General features: G+C 41.6%; 1 protein-coding gene across 1 annotated transcript in view; it reads right to left on the reverse strand.

Annotated features, from left to right (window-relative positions):
- The window catches only part of NBAS (NBAS subunit of NRZ tethering complex), a 229,246-nt gene that overhangs the window by 188,003 nt on the left and 22,708 nt on the right, over window positions 1-18,535 (reverse strand). Inside the window, exons 10-15 of the mRNA XM_063125180.1 lie at window positions 11,193-11,337; window positions 9,982-10,047; window positions 9,042-9,170; window positions 4,436-4,499; window positions 1,837-2,030; window positions 505-762 (exon numbers count right to left, since the gene is read on the reverse strand). Of these exons, the coding sequence (XP_062981250.1) occupies window positions 505-762; window positions 1,837-2,030; window positions 4,436-4,499; window positions 9,042-9,170; window positions 9,982-10,047; window positions 11,193-11,337 (856 nt within the window). The remainder of the gene's footprint in view (window positions 1-504; window positions 763-1,836; window positions 2,031-4,435; window positions 4,500-9,041; window positions 9,171-9,981; window positions 10,048-11,192; window positions 11,338-18,535) is intronic.

Consider the following 18,535-nt stretch of genomic DNA (forward strand, 5'->3'; position numbering starts at 1 on the left):
GTGCTTAATCTTACGGGGCAGATTCCCACCTACCCCCCACCCCCAGGCAAATATAATGTGTTCTGGAGATACGAGGGGGACGAGGACAACAGACGTTTTATCTTGAGGACAGGCATTTGCAACAAACACCTGCACATTTATTGATTGACCAGGCTTTTTCAATTGAAAGAAAGTCCCTGCTGTTCTGGCATGCTGACTTGAAGGTAATTTCGACTGCTATTTCATGGTACATTATTTAGAATTCGTAATTCTCTTATAAATATGAGTATATATCATTGGGTGTGAAGACAAACCAATTAACTCACTTCCAACAATTGTAGCCCAAACACAATTACATGGAGGGCAGTTCATTTTAAATCAACGCAACCCAAACCCAACAATATGAAACATGGAAATAAGTTTAGATCCAAAGAAAGGGTCAGCCTAATGTCGGAAATTAATACATTTTAATTAATCTTGACATGAAAAAGCACATGAGAGAAGGGAAGCATGTTAGACTCTTACCTTTCTCTGGTACAGTTCCTCAGGAGTTGTGGACCTCAGGTTCACAATGCGATAAGTCTTTATAATAGTGCGCGGGCGTTTCCTGGGAGGAGCAAACCGTTCCATTTCAGTCACAAAATACAGGCCTTGCTTAAGGTAGCCAAAATACCGCGCCTTGGCAGAAGTTTCGTCATCCGAATCAGAGTCATCTTCTCCTTCGTCTTCATCACCAGGTCTGCTATCCAAACGCAATCTCTTTGGAGCCAACTTCACCTCACACTATAAGGAAAGCAATTCTTACTAAACAGCACAATGTATCACACTTAAGTCTGTCAGGCTTCAGGACACAAAGAGGCAATAAGCCACCACAATTCTCAAAGCTGCTGGGAGCGAAAAACCAGAACCAGAAAATGAATTTCCTCTCAAGCATCCAGCAGCCAGGATATTACAGCAGATGGGCCATTAGCACAACCCCATTATAGGTGCTTCGTACATTCATAAAGGAACGAAACGTGCTTAATAAGCACATTTCTTAAGAATTAGTATGGTCTTAACTTACATGACACATGACTTTTGCTATAAAATTAAATACTGGTTTTAAACAAGAGATTATGAAGAGGAAATACCTATCATTAAACAGCACATTGTTGCATCATCATCATCTCCCACTTAACAACAATGAAAGGTACTGGAAATGTTTTAATTGTACATTTAACTGATGTTGTTCAGAGGGAGACTTCTAGACCTGGTTCACATGGTATGGCCAACTATACGTTAAACAACCCATAGTTAGTCGGGGCCATGCAGGAGTGAGCAAGCTGACTCCAGCCCGCTGGAAGCCTCTGCTTCATTTTCGCTTTTGTAAACAATCCAGGGAATTCTGGGTTGTTGTGGGGTAGACAACCTAGAGTTTCAGCCTGACAACAAACCATGGGCTTGATGCACTCTGGCAGCATCTTGACATTTCATCTAAAGACGAGAAACTGATGTTAATCTAAACTACACTTTAGTTGAAACAAGTTGGGTTGTTTCAACAAACTATAGTTAACGTTAAATATAGTTTAGGGACCAGATGCAACCTGAACTGTGGTTAATCAGAAATAGAAGTGAATGTTTCTGACTTTCTGCTGCAGAGCAGCAGAACATGCTAGCCCAAGGCTCACTTTTTCTATCATGATAAACCATAGTTTATTGTGACATCTGAATTGGTCCATTGTCAAATGCACATTACTGTTTTATACCAACAACTGGAGCCTGTTTGAGATGCATTTTTAAAGTGTTAGGACGGTTACGCATTAATATTTCACACATATACAAATGAGACATTTCTTAGGTTTTGCAAGTGCTTCCTACCTCCAAACTTAGAAATCCTCCATCATGAGCAGAAGTGACCTGAGGGGAACTTTCAAACCATTCACAGGATTTCCCTAACAGGTTTTTCAAGGTTTTCACCGAGGACACTGTCAAAGCACCTGAACACCGAGCCAAAATGACAGCATTCTCTGCCCACCAGTTTACGTCTATCAGTGGGTAATAAGATTCCTTGTCTGGGGAAAAGAGGAAGCATTTCAAGCATTAGAACAAGAACTAGAGCAGCTTCAGTTATTTAATTTATTTATTTATTGAGAAACTAACTTTAATGACAATATATCAGTGTTGCATAGCATTTTCTTGCTCCACTACATTTTAATGGTAGTATTTTAATTAAAGCTGTCTCTGGATTAACTAAAGCAAAAATGAATAATTAAAGGTTCTGACAAAAAAAATGTATGCAATATTTTTAAAATAATGCGGATAAGCATACTGGGTAGATCTACTCACGCAAGACCGAGTGGAATTTTAAAAATTGATAGGAGATACGGTCTTATCGCTCCTCATGCTAGCTGTGAGACAATCTCTCTGGCAAATGCTCAGAACATTATTCATGGAATCCAGATGAAGCTATAACCAGAGTTAACCAGCTGGAAAAGGTGTAACCGTCAGGTGGGAAAAGAATCTATGCCTTCTCCCAAGAGGAATAAAATGTCCATAAAGGTGTAGAGTTAAAAGTGATTTCTACTTAATTATATTGTTTACTACTTAGCTATTTTGTAGAATATTTGTGGACAACATTCGGTAAAGTGAAGAATTGCCTACTTTTGTAAAAAAAAAAGTCTTGCTTAAACGTAATATTTAGGGCAGATTCATATTTTATACAGGAACTAATGTATATTTTTGTTCAGTTACATATGTTAGGAGCAATATATAGTCCACAATTAGATACGGATCCTAGAGATCTTTTAAACGCCACCTTTTCACAGATTCACTTAACTGGTCCACTCATAATAACCAACCATGGATTGATTAATTAATTAATTAATGGCCACCTGGGGCCACACAGGAGCGAGCAAACATGCTGCCTCCCACCTATGAACTCTTCATTGTTGTGGGGGGAACAACCCAGAGTTTTAACCCAACAACCACCATAGGTTCAAAATCTAGGTTGCTTCCTCCTCAAAGCCCTGGGTTTGAACGTCACACCGAACAACCTAGGAACAGAGCATTCCTGGGTTGTTTCCTAAACTGGAAGCAAAGCGGCAGTGGCGGGCAAACGGGCAGCAGCTCACTCTCTCACTCCCATGCGGCCGCAACAACCCACAGGTTGTCATTACATGCGAAATGGGACACGGTGTCAGCTTGGACAACTGACCATACCTCAAACTCAGAATCATTCCTTCTAATAGCAAACTGCTGAAGCGGCACAGGGCATCCATGAATAAGGTCATGGCTTTTACATACTTGGGAAGTCCCTACACACATAGGAGTACATAGTGTTTGTGAATGAGAAGAAAATAAAACACACACACAAGAAAACCGCATGACAAGAAGCTGAGAGTTTACAGAATGTTGATGACAGCTGAACCTATAAGAAAGGGAGGGAGGCCAAAAAGGGTCTAAAGCGGACTTCCCCCACATGGTGCCCTCCAGGTGTGTTGGACTAGTCCAGGTTGGGGAAGGCTGGTCTAAAGAAACAAAAGGCTTCTTCTCCAGACTGACTAAATCCATGCATAGGAATACTTCCTTTAGGAGGTGGAGGTGTCACTGCAGAGCTTTATTGCAGGTCCCACTTGTTCCATCTGTAAAGTAGCAACAAAAGTAGCCTACCTCATAGGGGGATTGTAAAGGTAGAGATAATCAAGTTTGGAAGAATAAGTACTATTTTAATGGTACATGTTGTGTGCGCGTGTGGGCCAGGTAAAGGGATACTGACACAGTCATCCCTATGTTACATTCTTCTATAAACACAAATCTGGACAAATGTGCCTGGAAATGCATCATGGGAATGGATAAGAACATAAGAAGAGGCCAGGTGGATCAGACCAAAGGTCCATCCACTCCAACATCATGTTTTCCAAAGTGTCCAACCGGATACCTTCAGGAAGCCCACAAGTGGAACTTGAAGGCAATAGCCCTCCCACATTGATGCTCCCCAGAAACAGGTACTCATGGCACCTCTGAACCTGGAGACTGTATATAGCTATTCACAATTTGGTTTTGCTGTGCCTAAGTACGAACAAGTACACCAAGTTAGGCATTTGACACGGCTCACATAACCCAAAACGGATGAAGAAGTGTGCGTTCCCATTTCCCCAATACTCACAGATGGAAAGAGAATGTGTAAATCACTCACATATCTTCTAGCACGTACAAAGCAGCTCAAAAATGTTGTATTCTAGCAATTATAGAGGGCAGAATTTTAATGTAAGCCTGTAGGGGGGGGGGGACTATTTTCTTTTCCTGATCATTTGTAAGCTGCTCTGTGGGCCTTTCTGGCTGAGGAACGGGCTACAAATACTTTAAATAAATAAAATGCTGGCCTTTACATTATCTTAATCCATCTATTGAAGGTGCTGGTTAACAAATCCTTCTCTCTTTCTTGAATAAACATTCTGGACTGGACTATGGCACCAACCTTTAATTTTCTTTCGCTTTTCAAGGGAGAGTCTCCATTCTGGCTTGATTTCATCATAACTTGGCTAAAATAAAAACAACATCCATCAAGTACCTAAGGCGTATAAATTCTTTCAATCATAATACACATGTTGCCTTCATATGCCAGTTTTTTAAAATAATAATAATAATAATAATAATAATAATAATAATAATAATTGCCATGCTACTCTTGTCTGACTGACGGCTTGTTTCACCTGTTGGGTCTTTTTGCTCCCCCACCTCCTCCGCTTCCTTGGCTGCATCCGAACTCAGCCACGTATCAGCTGTACAAGACAAACCTTTAACCTGAGCATTTACCTCAAGTGAAAGAAACGCTTCCAAATACTCATTCACTAGGGCAACTTTATTGGGGAATATAGGGCAATATAAGCACGCTCCCCACAGTACAATTATTAGTTTATGACATTAAAGGCCCAATCCTAGACATGTTTAGAAAGGGGGGGGGGGGGGAGTCCTACAATTCCCAGCTGGCTGGGGAATGCTAGGAGCTGTAGGACTTTTTTCTGTCTAAACAAAACATAGGATTGCACATTCATTTAATTATATTATTATTATTATTATTATTATTATTATTATTATTATTATTATTTATTTATATAGCACCATCAATGTACATGGTGCTGTACAGAGTAAAACAGTAAATAGCAAGACCCTGCCGCATAGGCTTACATTCTAATAAAACCATAATAAAACAATAAGGAGGGGAAGAGAAAGCAAACAGGCACAGGGTAGGGTAAACAGGCACTGGGTAGGGTAAAACTAACAGTATAAAGTCAGAACAAAATCAAGTTTTAAAAGCTTTAGGAAAAAGAAAAGTTTTTAGCTGAGCTTTAAAAGCTGCGGTTGAACTTGTAGTTCTCAAATGTTCTGGAAGATGTATACTCTTATACTCTTAGAATTCTTATACTCTTAGAATGATAAACACACAAGAGTTAGAAATGTTTTGCTTGATATTTTTTTTACACAAGTACACTGTTCTTCCATTCACACCTACTTCTTTACACCAACACTACCTCTTCGCTATCATCTCCCACACTGTTTCCATTTAACCACTTTGCCCCTCTACGTTCACACTTCCCAGTATAAGGACAACAAGAACTCTGGTCTTTACCTCTCCATCTTACAAGAGAAAAAAGAATATGGTGTGCTTCATAGTCATGAAAGAGGACACAGAAGAATTGACTTGCTGTATATTAGACTAGCGTACAGTGTTGATGTTCTTAGCTTCTTTCCCCCCACATCTTATACTGTAGCATACTTAAGGCTGGTACCTTAATTTGATTTACTTAGGGCTCAATCCTATGTATAAGACAAAAAAAGTCCTACATCTCTCATGGCTGGCTGGGGAATGCTGAGATTTGTAGGACTTTTTATCTGTCTAAACATGCACACTACTGTGCCCTTAAAACCTTTTCCTTATCCTGCAGGCACTTCCAATGCGCCATGTCTTCCTTACTTCCAATTCCCAGATGTTTAGGCCCCAAGAGCCATGCCCACATGTTCATTGTTCAGTGCAACTGAAGACTCTGCCCCAACGCAGCACTGAATGTACCCCAGGTTACCCCTCCAGGCCTTGTACTCTGCTCTGGAGCGATGCTGCTGGAACTGCCAACCATTGCAGTGCTGGCATTTCAGGACAACCACCCACAAATCACCAACAGTACTGCGTGACTTCTGAAGCAGTAGAGCAGCTTTCCTTCAAACTGGTACCCTCAAAACATTTAAGACTGCAATTCCTAGCATCCCTGACCGTTGGTCATGCTGGTTGGGTCTGTTGGGAGTTGCATTCCAAAACATCTGGAGGGAGCCAAGCCGGGGAAGGCTGCAGGAGAGCCTTCCCTTTCAGAAGATTTTCTTCTATTGGAAACACAAAAAAGGTGCAGCAGAAGGGAAGTGGGCCATGGCTGTAGCACGGAAGGGAATAGCATAGAACAAGCCAACCCTGCAATCAACGAAGGTTGGTTTTACACCTCCTGCGCCGTTAAAAACGCACAACAGTTTGCAGGCATAATAGTTGAAACTAAACCCAATCCCATGCAATTTACACTTCCAGGAAAATGATCCAGGTGTAACGTACGAATTGGATTCAATTTTAGGGAACTTTAAAAGCTTGGATTCTTATTATTTTTCAATAGTCAGTCCTGGATTGCCCAAAACTACTCTTGAGTGCCCATTTCAAACAAAACACTGCTCCAATACAATAAGAGAAGGCCTATATAATTCTCAAGTTTTTATTGTAATTTGAATCTGAATCCAAGGTTACAACCACCCTGGATATTAAGTACCAATCTTATTGTCCTTCAGCTAGTTCCCTGTGCCTTCAGTCATTTCACAAGAACGATGCCATCCAATTAGTCTTTATTTGAAAAATGCATTCAGCTGTCAATGAGCTCTTGTATTATTAGGAACAGATTTCTAAGCCTCCCACTACAATGGCTACCGAAAGGTAAGATTAGTATGACAAGATAGACATGCAGGGGAAGAAAACTTAAAACAAAACAAAAAACAAAAAAAACCCTAACTACACATAAAACAACGAGGGAAGCGTGGCAGAACAATATTTCCTCCAAGCAGGAGGAGGGAATGTCAATGAATATTAGAACTACGCATGAGATTGAAATTATTTCATCTTAAACATATTAGACACCACTGAGAATTAATTGCTTGCCAAAAAGGGGAACCATGAAGATGCAACGAAAAAGAAAGGAATCCTTTATCCATATGTTTTTGCATTACAAGATCATTTTATCATTTTAGAAAGCAGTGATTAAATATAAAACTTCGTGTCTGAGGTGTGTCTACAAGTTGCGTCTACCATCCTTGTCTGCTGTAGGCTGTTTAACCTTAAACCGGTGTAGATGAATAGCAAAGGCTGGGGTTTAGCTAAAAATGATTACAGCCTCCTAGAGCTAATCAAGTCCAGACCCTCAATTTCTTTATTGTGGAACCAGATGCCTGACCTTTCCTTCAAGGAGTGGGAAGTCTATCAGAAAGGAAACAAAGAAGATCTGTTTCTTGACATTTGAACCATTTAAAAAAATAACAGTGACAAAAGGTAATAAGTGTGCGTATGAGGGTATTTTTTATTTTAAATCTCCTTTCCGTAAACAATGAAACAAAACAGAAGGGTGGGAGAATGTGTGTGTCGCTGTTGTCTTTCTAGATGTACAGCACTATAATATTTTTACACGATCATCTAAATATTAATGTTGCTATGTCAAGATGTACTTGAGCGTGGGTGGGTGGCTGAGCTTGGCTAAATCTCTGTAAATCTCTGTTTTTTAATCTATGCAAATTGTAGCACACTGCTCAGATACTAATCTTTTTAACTGCAGCTATTAAGCGTAGACAAGTGCATATACCAAACAACTGGGATTAGGGCTGTCAGCAAACTAAAGAAATATTACAGTGAAAGCCTATGCATGTCTGCTCAGAAGTAAGCCCCACTGACTCCAATGGGACTTACTCCCAGGAAAGTGTGTATCGGATTGTAGCCTTAATTTATGAATCACATGAGTTTTAAGCTGCAATCCTATACACAGTTATTGTAAATGTTTTACACCAGTTTTAAAATCTCTTCACTGGCTGCCAATTAGTTTCCGGGCAAAATATAACGTGTTGGTTATCACCCTTTAAAGCCCTACATGGTTTGGGTCCAGGCTACCTGCGGGATTTGCCTTCTCCCGTACAATCCGTACACAATCCCGTACAATCCGTACTTCTCCCGTACACACTCAAGTTCTCTGGGAAGAATTTCCTTCAGCCAGCCAAAATTAGGCTGACAGGTATTACCCAGAGGGCCTTCTCTTCTGCTGCTTCCAGACTGTGGAATGGCCTGCTGGAGGAGACTCGTCAACGTAACAGTCTATCAGCATTTAAGAAAGCTATTAAGACTGATCTCTTCTGGCAGGCCTATCCAGTGGAATTTTAGGATGTTTTAACAATGTATATTATGTTCTTAATTCAGTTTTATGTATTTTATATTTACTGTTGTTCCCTGACTTGATCAAAATGGAGAGGCAGGTAAGAATTATTATTATTATTATTATTATTATTATTAATGTCCCATTGAATATTAATCTCATATTTTAACCTATATCAATTTTTGCTGTGTGGTTTTATCCTGGTCGTGCTTTTTATATTGTATTTTGTATTTGTGTTTTTAAATTGTTGGTTGTTTTATTATGCTCTTCATGGTTTTAATTTTTGTGAACCGCCCGGAGAGCTTCAGCTATTGGGCGGTATAGAAATGAAATAAATAAATAAATAAATAAATAAAATTACTTTAGAGCAGACAAGCATAAGAGTGCACGATCAATGAATTGATTAAATCTGCACACATTTCTATATAGATAAAAGTTCTGATGGATATAAAGCACACTTGTTTCTCAATGATGCACAGACATATTGTTCATATAAAATCATACATCTTTTGCAGTCATTGCATTCTGGAGAATTTCTCTCCAAGGTCAAACTTCATACACAAAGGCACATTAAGTTGCCAGGAAATCCCATACAAGTTCCATGTCATTCCATAACTTTACAAAATATTAATAGCCACATACCTGGTCACTTTGTTCCCATTCTCCTTGTTGTTTGAGAGAGGGAATTGCCCAGATTGTCAACTTTCCAGAGAAGTGAATAGCTGCCAGCCGGGTGCCATCTGGAGAAAGGCTCATCTTGAACACACCATCCTGGCCAATATTTCAGTTAGTGATGGAAACAGAAACAAAGGAGTTTAGAAGTAGTATGAATTAACCTCACCAGTCATAAGCCACATTTCCTTCCACTTTCAATATTTCCTTTACAGATTTTCTGCATGTTATAAAATCCGAGATATTCCTTCACATTTTTACAAGCAGATACACATCCACAGCTGCCAAGATTAAACGTGCAAACATGAACATGCCGAACATGCACAATTGTTCCTAGGCCTTCTAATTCCCATGTTCCTCCATGCTGACAAAGGCCAGCTTGGAGAAACTGGCCCAGTAGTTCAAAGAAGGAAAATTAGCCATCATAAGGCAGGCCATAGCCATTAGGAAAGGAAAAATCCCACCAGCATCATATCATTGTTTACTTCCTCTTTTTATGGAAGACCACTGTGCAACCTAGATGCAACAGAACCATACTGCCCAGAAGACACAGACGTTCAAACCTTAGTCCAGCTTCTGATCATCAGGACCTGCAAATCCTGTTGCCAGCTCGCCAATCACTGCCCTGAGTTCTCAATGAATTTCAGAAAATGTGGGGGTGTGGGATCATAGAATCAGAGAATAGTAAAGTTGGAAGGGGACTATAAGGCCATCAAGTCCAACCCCCTGCTGAATGAAGGAATTCACCTTAAAGCATACCTGACAGATATGCCTCTTTAAGGCCTCTAGTGTGGGAGAGCCCATGACCTCCCTAGGCAATTGGTTCCATTGTCGTACTGCTCTAACAGTCAGGAAGTACTGTTCTTGACATGTGCTACAAAGAAGTATACTGTAACCATACCATCCATACCTGTTCCCTTCCTTGCCTGTTGTAAAGTTTGAGATTCATAATCTTGAACAATGACCTTCTCTTAGTCTGTTAAAAAGAAAACCGTATCAAATTCACTATGGAAGTGGCAAATATGACAGTAACATCCTTCTAAAAAGATGAGAAGGCTTCAAGACATTTCTAAGCAATACATGCGAGAGTAATAGTGGTTCTAAGTATTGTTACTGTGAAACGTCCTAGATTATTCTAGACTCCTTGGGCCTAGGACAGAGGACAGGAGTCAAACTTAGAGTAGATCTATTATAATGAGTGATTCATGACATGCTTAAGTCTCATTAATTTATGTCTCATTAATTTAAGGCTGGATCCAACCCAATACACAGATGAACTTTTCTGTTACTGTTTTCTCTGGGCTACTGGAAGAGAGCATATGAACCAGGCAAAAATGAAGAGGGAGCTTCATGGCCTGATTGAGGACTAGAACCCTGATGACCCATGTCCCAGTCCAATACTCTAACTACTACACCTCATTTGGCTCTCATGCTGGTGAACTAAATCCAAGTCTTACAGATTGTCTCTACCAATCAACAGACGCTTCTTATATGCCAGACTGGAGGAGACGTATCATTCAATCTGGCCCACCACGTGGAGGGGCGCAAGTGCGTGCAGCTCCTCTGTGCCCCCCTGGCATACCATTCTCAACTCCACCATCCTGTAAGATCTACATAGAACATAAGACTACCAGCTAATTAAATCAGGATAACAACTACACTATCTGTATGCATATATGTGGCATTTGGAGATCCATCCCCATATTCATAAGCAGATATGGCAGAGGCGTGGAGGCATGCCAGGGGCATGAGTAGGAGCTGTGAGTCATCCCTCCCTTTCCCCATGGGCCCGGATCAGGGGAGAAAAATAATCTGACCTACCATTATAGTAAGATTGTATAGCAGGGGTGGGCAACTTGTGGCCCTCCAGATGTTGCCAGGTTGCAACTCCCATCAGCGCTAGCTGGCATAAACAATGGTGAGGGCTGAAGGCAGATGCAGCCCAACAACATCTGGAGGGTGACAAGTTGCCCACCTGCCATATGGGATAGTGTGTGTGAAACTTTTGATAACGCAATGAGCATAAACCTCAACAGTACAGCAGCATTGAACTAGTTTTAAAAGTGAAGCACGTGCTTAATTATCCTATAACTTCTCGAAATGCAGTCAAGTGCAACTTACTGTCCCGACATCATCTTCATAACTTGTAACCTGCTTGTAATAGGGTGCTCCTGAAAGGACTCTCCACGCGGACAGGCCACAGGTATTTGCTTTAGAAACTCCAGCTGCATCATCATCTGTTTCACAGCCGCCTATGATCAAAAGTCTATCACAAGAAGATGACGCAAAGTTTAGTTTGATACTCTCCAGTTCTCAAAGTCTGCTTTGTGAGAACGAGAAATTCTGGTTTTATAAGCATTGCGACACTTCTCGAATTGGCAATTTGACGATGGAATGGTTCCTATTATATTTAATAAACCTTGCCACTTGGAAATAACAAATCCCATTTCACATTTCTTATTTAAAAGAGTTAATCAGAGCAGAGGAAACAAATTACGATTATTAGGATTATTTGTAAGCATCTATGGCTGCAATGCTTTATCTCCTTATCTGGGAGTAAGACCTGTTTAACTCACTGACCAGGTTCACATGATCACAGAGGGGGGAAATAAGCCATGATGTCTTATATCCCCCTCCACCCAACGCGTGCAGATGCGATTTGTATAATTACCTTTGCCAGTATAGCTTGCTGTGTTAAGCAAAACCCATGGCAAGCCACCAAAACCTATGGGCTGTTGGAGAGTTCTGGAATGACTTGTTCACTACAGCAACTAGCCACCCTCCATGGGTCCACTCCAGCGAGGATAATTATGAAAAATCCCCTGGCATGTGAACAGGCCCATTGGGACATAATGCCAAATAGATATGCATAGAATTGCATATGCCGGAAACCTCTACCCACTTACCCAGGAGTAAGCCCCACTGAACTCAGTGGGAATTGTTTCTGAGTATACAGGTATAGGGAATGCACTTCACCTAACTGGCTATTTTTCACAGTTATTCATTTCATTATTTTATTTCATTATTTCATTTCATTTCTATATCCCCCATTAGGGAAAGCTGTTCAGGCAATTTACAAGGTAACACGTAAAACCATAAATACCATAACATAGTAAAAACATAATATAACATAATTGCCTGTTACAGTATTTTCCCCCCAGAACTCACCCTCAATTAAAAAGAATATATTGTGAAGAAGGATGGCATTGTTCTATTTGAACGTAAGCATGAGAGAAACGGCTAGATTTTTCATGGTTGTTTTCAGTTGGCAAGATATCACCATCTAGTGGTGAGGATATAGATAGATATAGATAGAAATATAAACGTATAGATCATTATCTGTATATCTGTGTATTTCTACCTTTTTGTTTCCCCAGAATTATTAAACAGAAAAAGAAAACCAACAGCATCAACCACAACAATAAAAAACCCATGGATCTGAATGCAGAATGTCATGTTTTTCCTTAAAGCTCTAGTTACCAATATTGGAAGAGATCATAAAAGGAACTAAATTCAATTGCGGAACAAATAACTGGCAGTACAGAACTTAAGTTTAAAATCTACATATATAAAATGCTAAGGAAATGCGTGGCACATAGCAATGCATGGCATGCTGGAGGTTCCGTGCTATGAGAAGAACTTTGCGTTGCGTTGCTAAGCAACGAGTTATATAAACACAGCTGATACAGCTCACATTGAAACATATAATTCCTGAAGCAGTTGAACTGCTTAAGGCCGATTCAGCCCAATGGCCAACCAATGCCCCCCACACACGCACAGGACTTACCTGAGGCCTCTGCACCACCTGGCCTCCTCTCCGGGCTGCCATAGATTTAGTGTTGTAAAGGAGGTTTAGTGCAGAGGAGGTCGAGCTGCTCACCGGTGCATGCACAGGCCTCAGGTAAATCCAGCAGGTCGGCTGGAAGGTGAGTGGAGTGGGCAGTGGCTGGGAGTGAGGGGGGATTTGCTGGGAGGGGAGAGTCCAATGGATTCCCGGTTGGTCTCACACCTGGCTTTCCTGGATGCCCGGAAAACTGCAGCATAAAGAACTTTATGATACCAAGCAATGAAATATTAGCGCGCAGATGCTCTGTGTGAGTCAAGCTAGTTGTCGTGTTTCTCGGGAAACTCCTGCTTTCGATGGGAAACAAATGACGAAGCCTGCTAAGTAATCCACAAAGCTTTTATTAAGCAACAAACATCTCTTCCCACCTGAAAAGAATCTAACCTCTTGGAAACTTCTCCCTAGGCAAAACTATGCAAACTAAGCGAGACAACTGTCCTATCAAGGAGAACAGAAAGCCTTTTCCCAAAGCCCGTTACTTCAGAGAGGCTGGTTCGGAGGCGGATTCTGGCGCGATGCGAGTCGGGCCGACTTTCACAAGCCTTCCTTTTGCTCCGTGCGTTTTAGCCTGCAGCGCACCCTAGCATCAGCCAGCCTGTCTGGCGCTCTCCTCCGGAAGAAAGATCACTTCCCTCTGAGTGTGTAGGATTTGCCCTTGAGGAGATAAGCTCTGGAGAGGGTTCACTCCCAGCTGGTGAAGAGCCCATGAGCGCTTTCTCCCCCACTGGTACAGGCTGGCCTGCGTCTGACGCCGACTCCTTTACTTCAGAGTCTGATTCTGATTGATTACCTGAAACACCTTCTCCCAAAACTGGGGGAGAAGGGCTAGACATGACACTAGTCATTATTTAGTTAAAGAAGGTGGTTTAGTTAGCAAGCTGGTCTTGAAGGATTAAGGTTATAATCCTATCACTTCCTTGGAAGTAAAGTCCCATTGAACCCAGAAGAATTTATTTCTGAGAAAATCTGTGTTGGGTTAGATTGTTAGTGTGTCACTTGAAAGCTCTTTAAAGAACTTCGGGGCTTCATTTCTGAAGATATTTGACCATCATGATGATAGAAACATTGGAAAACATGAAATGATAGGAAACAAAGGAGAATCACCACCCTGGTAACCACCATGTGTGCTGCGCTACAATTCCTGCCAGCCCTCAGCTACTGGCCATGCTGGCTTGGGGATGTTGGAAGTTGTAGTCCAACACCTATGGAGAGCCATGTGTCCAGCAGTAAATAGCTAGGGTAGACATACTCCCACTTGAAATAACGGTGGAACACACTCTCCATCTCCAACACATGGACTGTCTCTCTGAAAAATCACCACTACCACCAATCTTTTCCTAGACATTTTGGAAGATCCATTGCTTGTGTCAGTGGTTCTCAAACTGTGGGGTGGGCCCATGGATTTATAGCTCGTCTACACAAGGCTGTTAATCTGCTGTATCAACTTTCAGTTTTGTGACAGAACTGAGATCCGGGCACTACACAAGGAGCACTTCATTTCCTGCTTTCTCACTAAATAACCTCTAAGTGGCACTGTGGTGCAAGCTGAATAGCACAACTACAAAAGAAGAAATTGCACTTTCTTTCATGTTCACAATCAAATGCTGCATTTTCCCTGCTCTAAAAAAAATGCCAAAAGTGCCGATTAGACACAGTCACATGGCTGTCGAAAGAATCCATTAACAACCATGAGTAGAGAATGATGAACGTGCAATAAATGCCTCATGTAGAAAAGCCCTTAGTGTCCAGAAGCAATACCAGGGCAGGGAACTGTAAGCAACACCTTCAACCAATAGGTACCGCTGGTTCATATCCTTAGTGTTTGGCCTTTTGCCATGTTTTTGTTCTGACCTAAAAAACGAGGTCTGTGTCCTTCATTGAGTTCATTTTGCTAAGCAAAAACTATAACTGGTGGCAGCAGTTTAAAGATGGCATAAGCCTAAATGTCCAAGAAGAAATGTGTTAGGGCAAGGAACACGTGGAAGTTTCTAGCAGTTTCTTCTGCCTTTTTTGCAGGATGTCTGGCTTCAGGAGGGAGTCTGAGATACGATCTTCATGATTTCTTCAAATTCCTGCTCTAGTTCACCAATCCACACACAGCAGCCATGCAATCTTGTGCATTTGCCTGCCACAGAGATGCCTGCCAGTGAGTTTGGAAACTCAGGCGAGTAGAGTCAGTTTAAAAAGCGGCCCAAGTTCAAAACAGCTGAGTTCAGAACACTGCCAAATACTAGGGATGTGCTCCGCACCGATTAGAAGCGGAGAATCAGAAGCGAATTGGCCTGCTCCGCCTTCCCCAGAGGCGGAGTAGAAGCGGACAGGGGACTTGTAGAAGCACGGCGAAGAGAAGCGCCCATACGTGGAGCGCTTCTCTTTTCGCAGACCGATCCGATCGCCATTTTGAAAAATTTCGCCCATAGGATTGCATTGCGGAAAAGAATAGGGGATAACTGTGTTGTTTTTTAAGCTATCTTTCTGAAACTTCTTGTGCTTGGAGAGTGGTGGCTGGGGGTCATTTTGAGCCTACTCTCAGCTCTCTGCGTGCTGCGGTTCGCTTGCTAGAATTTTTGGAAAAATCAGGTAAAACAGCGGGAAAATGTACCTTTTTCGAAGGGCTGAGGGGCAGAGTCAACTCCCGGTCATGATCACATGATCCCAAAGTTGGAGGAGGGGATAGGCAAAACGGGTAACTTGGGATTCTGGGAAACTTCTCTTTCTTAATCTGAACGGACTTTTCCCAGTGTGTTTTTAAAACAGTAGCCCACCAAATGGGCTGAACACAACCTGAAATCATATACTAAGCCAATAATAAGAGATAGAAAACACAGCACTGCTCCCCACCCTAACTTTGGGGAACAACTGAATAGATGTGGTGCAAGGGGATGAGCTCCCCTAGGGCATGTGGACGTGCCCTGTGCACTCTCCTGTCCTTGGAGGGCCATCAGAGCCCTCCAAAGGTAAATCACTGGAGAGAATGCCTATCATGAGTTGAAGTGATCATTTGCTTCTTAAAGACTGGTACCTAGACAGGACCAGTCAAATTGGCAGATGATTCCCCCTCCTCTTGGGCATGTCCACTCCCCTCTTACTGGTAAAAGACAGATATAGCCTTTTTTAAAAAATTCTTGTTGTTTATTCAGCAACACTGCTGCTTTTAACTCCACCCCTCCTTTGTTTATTTATTTATTTATTTATTTATTCCATTTTATATGCATTACTGGCTTTGAAAATATCCTTGGCTCACTTCCTTGTGCCCCCAGAAATGTCTGCTGCCTGCCTGCCTTCCCTCCCTCCTCCCCTGCCCACCTCGCAGGGATGGTTTTTGTGTGTCTTGCTTTGACTCAGGGGAGAAGTCCTTCCTGTGCTCAAGTTCCAAATCAATTTTTCAAGTGTGGAAGAAGATTCATATTTAGGTTTATCTCTACTCCCCAATTCATGGCATGCTGGGATTTCCTTTGAAATGGGCCCATTGAGCTGTCTGCAGATACTGGGGTGTCCGACTTTCATAAATTCCCCAAAAATCAGAAGATGATGGGATTGGCTTGAAACTTGGTGTGCGTGTGTATACCTCCATGAGGTGTCATGGTGCCAAACTTGAGGTTTTTAACTTTAACAGAAAAAAAGTTGCATACTTTTTTTAGCTTTCAATGCAAGCCTTTGGGGGGGGGGGGGAAACGGAGTTCCGATCCGGATCCGGAGCTCCGCAGCGGAGCGGAGTGGACATAGGCGGAGCGGGGGCGGAGCGAAGCGTCCCGATCCGCAAATTGCGGATCTGGAAGAGAAGCGGAGCGGGGGGTCCGTGCACACCCCTACCAAATACCACAACATTATTCATAATTTAAACATGTCTTCTCAGGATACGTGAAACTTAACGACAGCTAGAATAAAGCTGCCATTAGACAAAAACCAATTTTACAGAACTGAAGACGACACATGTAACATTGCAGCATATACGTAAAATTTTAAAACAACCCTTCGCAGAACTGGCAAAATGCAGCACATAGTAGAAGGAGCTGTATTAACATTACAAGAGACATGGGAATCTTACAGCTTCACTGAAAGCCACAGAAAAGGGTCTGCATTTGCTTAAATATTAAATTATTTTAGGATTGGTCAAGAGACTCAATAATAATAATAAAAAAGAAGTTGACTATCAACAATCCAGATATTTTGAGTTAGATATAGTTTCATTTTTAGATGGGGGGATAGAACAGTGCAACACATATATTTCTTCTGCATTTATTTTGCAGGGAACAGAATCAAGATTTACAGTGGAAAGGTTATTCAAAGTCTCTCCTTGCTGAACTACTAAGAGATAAGCACGATATAAATAAAATACAGACTGAGTATCAGACCTGATGTTGATATAGGCCCAGTTCAGATATAAATATCTCAGTTGAATAAGCCAAGATATGCATGAGCTTTATGTTCATGCACAAGCCAGGATCGGAGAAACTGAAGTAGAAATAAGGAATATATATACAGCAGCGATGAACAATAAGGACATAAAACAGTTAGGGATAACAACATTGAACAACACTGCCAGCTTAATTAAGAAAGAGAACCAGGTAAGATTTAAACCAATGGTTGAAACTGAATTTATCATCTTCAAGAGAATTGACACTATAAGAGCAGAGATGTTACTAAAATGCCCTTTTCCCTATCCTCCCTCTTTCACGTGAGGGAGGGGAAGAGATTAGAAATGGTTTAAAAGGAATTTGTTTTAATTGTACATATTTTTAATTTGTAAAGCCACCTTGAGTCCCAGTTTTGGGGGAAAAGGAAGGATAATAACAACAACAACTAGAAGAAGAACAACAATGGTCACACTATAAGAAGCATGCATCAAAGTGTTCATACATAATACTTTAAAATCCATTATAAACTGGAACATGTTTGCAAAAGAAGGCTATCCAAAAATGCTAGGGTTGACCTTTATAGGAATTCACTGTAGGAAAGGGAGAAAGGAAGGAGTGAGTTCATTTTTTTAGGATTGTTTCAGTCATTGTAATTTGACCCCTAAAGAAGTGAGCCAGGAAAATGGTGTAAAAACAAACTGCTCCAAATTAAAGCATGTACAGCATTTAAACATATTCCATACCCAACTTTCCCCGTTCTGAGAGCAAACCACTGCTTTCTTACATCAGGAACTCAGCCCATAGCCCCATATCTTACATATTGCCCCACAGCACACCAGAGGCATGGCTAGACGAGGGGGGTGGAGGGGGATGAACTCGAGATATGATGATCGCGAGATCCTCCCCCTCAGTCTACACGCTGCGCGCGACGTCCCAGGAGGAAGAGGACGTTGTGCCCGCCATTTTGTTTTGTTTTTTTTCAATTGAAAAAGAGTGCAGGAGTGCTCCAGGGAAAAAGTGAGGTTTTTAAAATATATATATATATATATATATATATATATAAAGCCTCTTGGCTCCCCCAAACCCTTGATGGGCACGGAGCTCCTCAGGAGCTCTGCTCCCTGTGCCCGGTTCCCTGCAGTTACTCGCGAGGAGCTGGAAGGAAAACGAGATGCCCGGCCACACACCCCACGGTCTTGGGATCATCCCAAGACCACGGGAAAAGTCAGGATCAAAGGGTAGGGCGATATCCCAGGAAAAGG

This window comes from Elgaria multicarinata, chromosome 4 (assembly GCF_023053635.1).
Source record: "Elgaria multicarinata webbii isolate HBS135686 ecotype San Diego chromosome 4, rElgMul1.1.pri, whole genome shotgun sequence".
Taxonomy (NCBI): domain Eukaryota; kingdom Metazoa; phylum Chordata; class Lepidosauria; order Squamata; family Anguidae; genus Elgaria; species Elgaria multicarinata.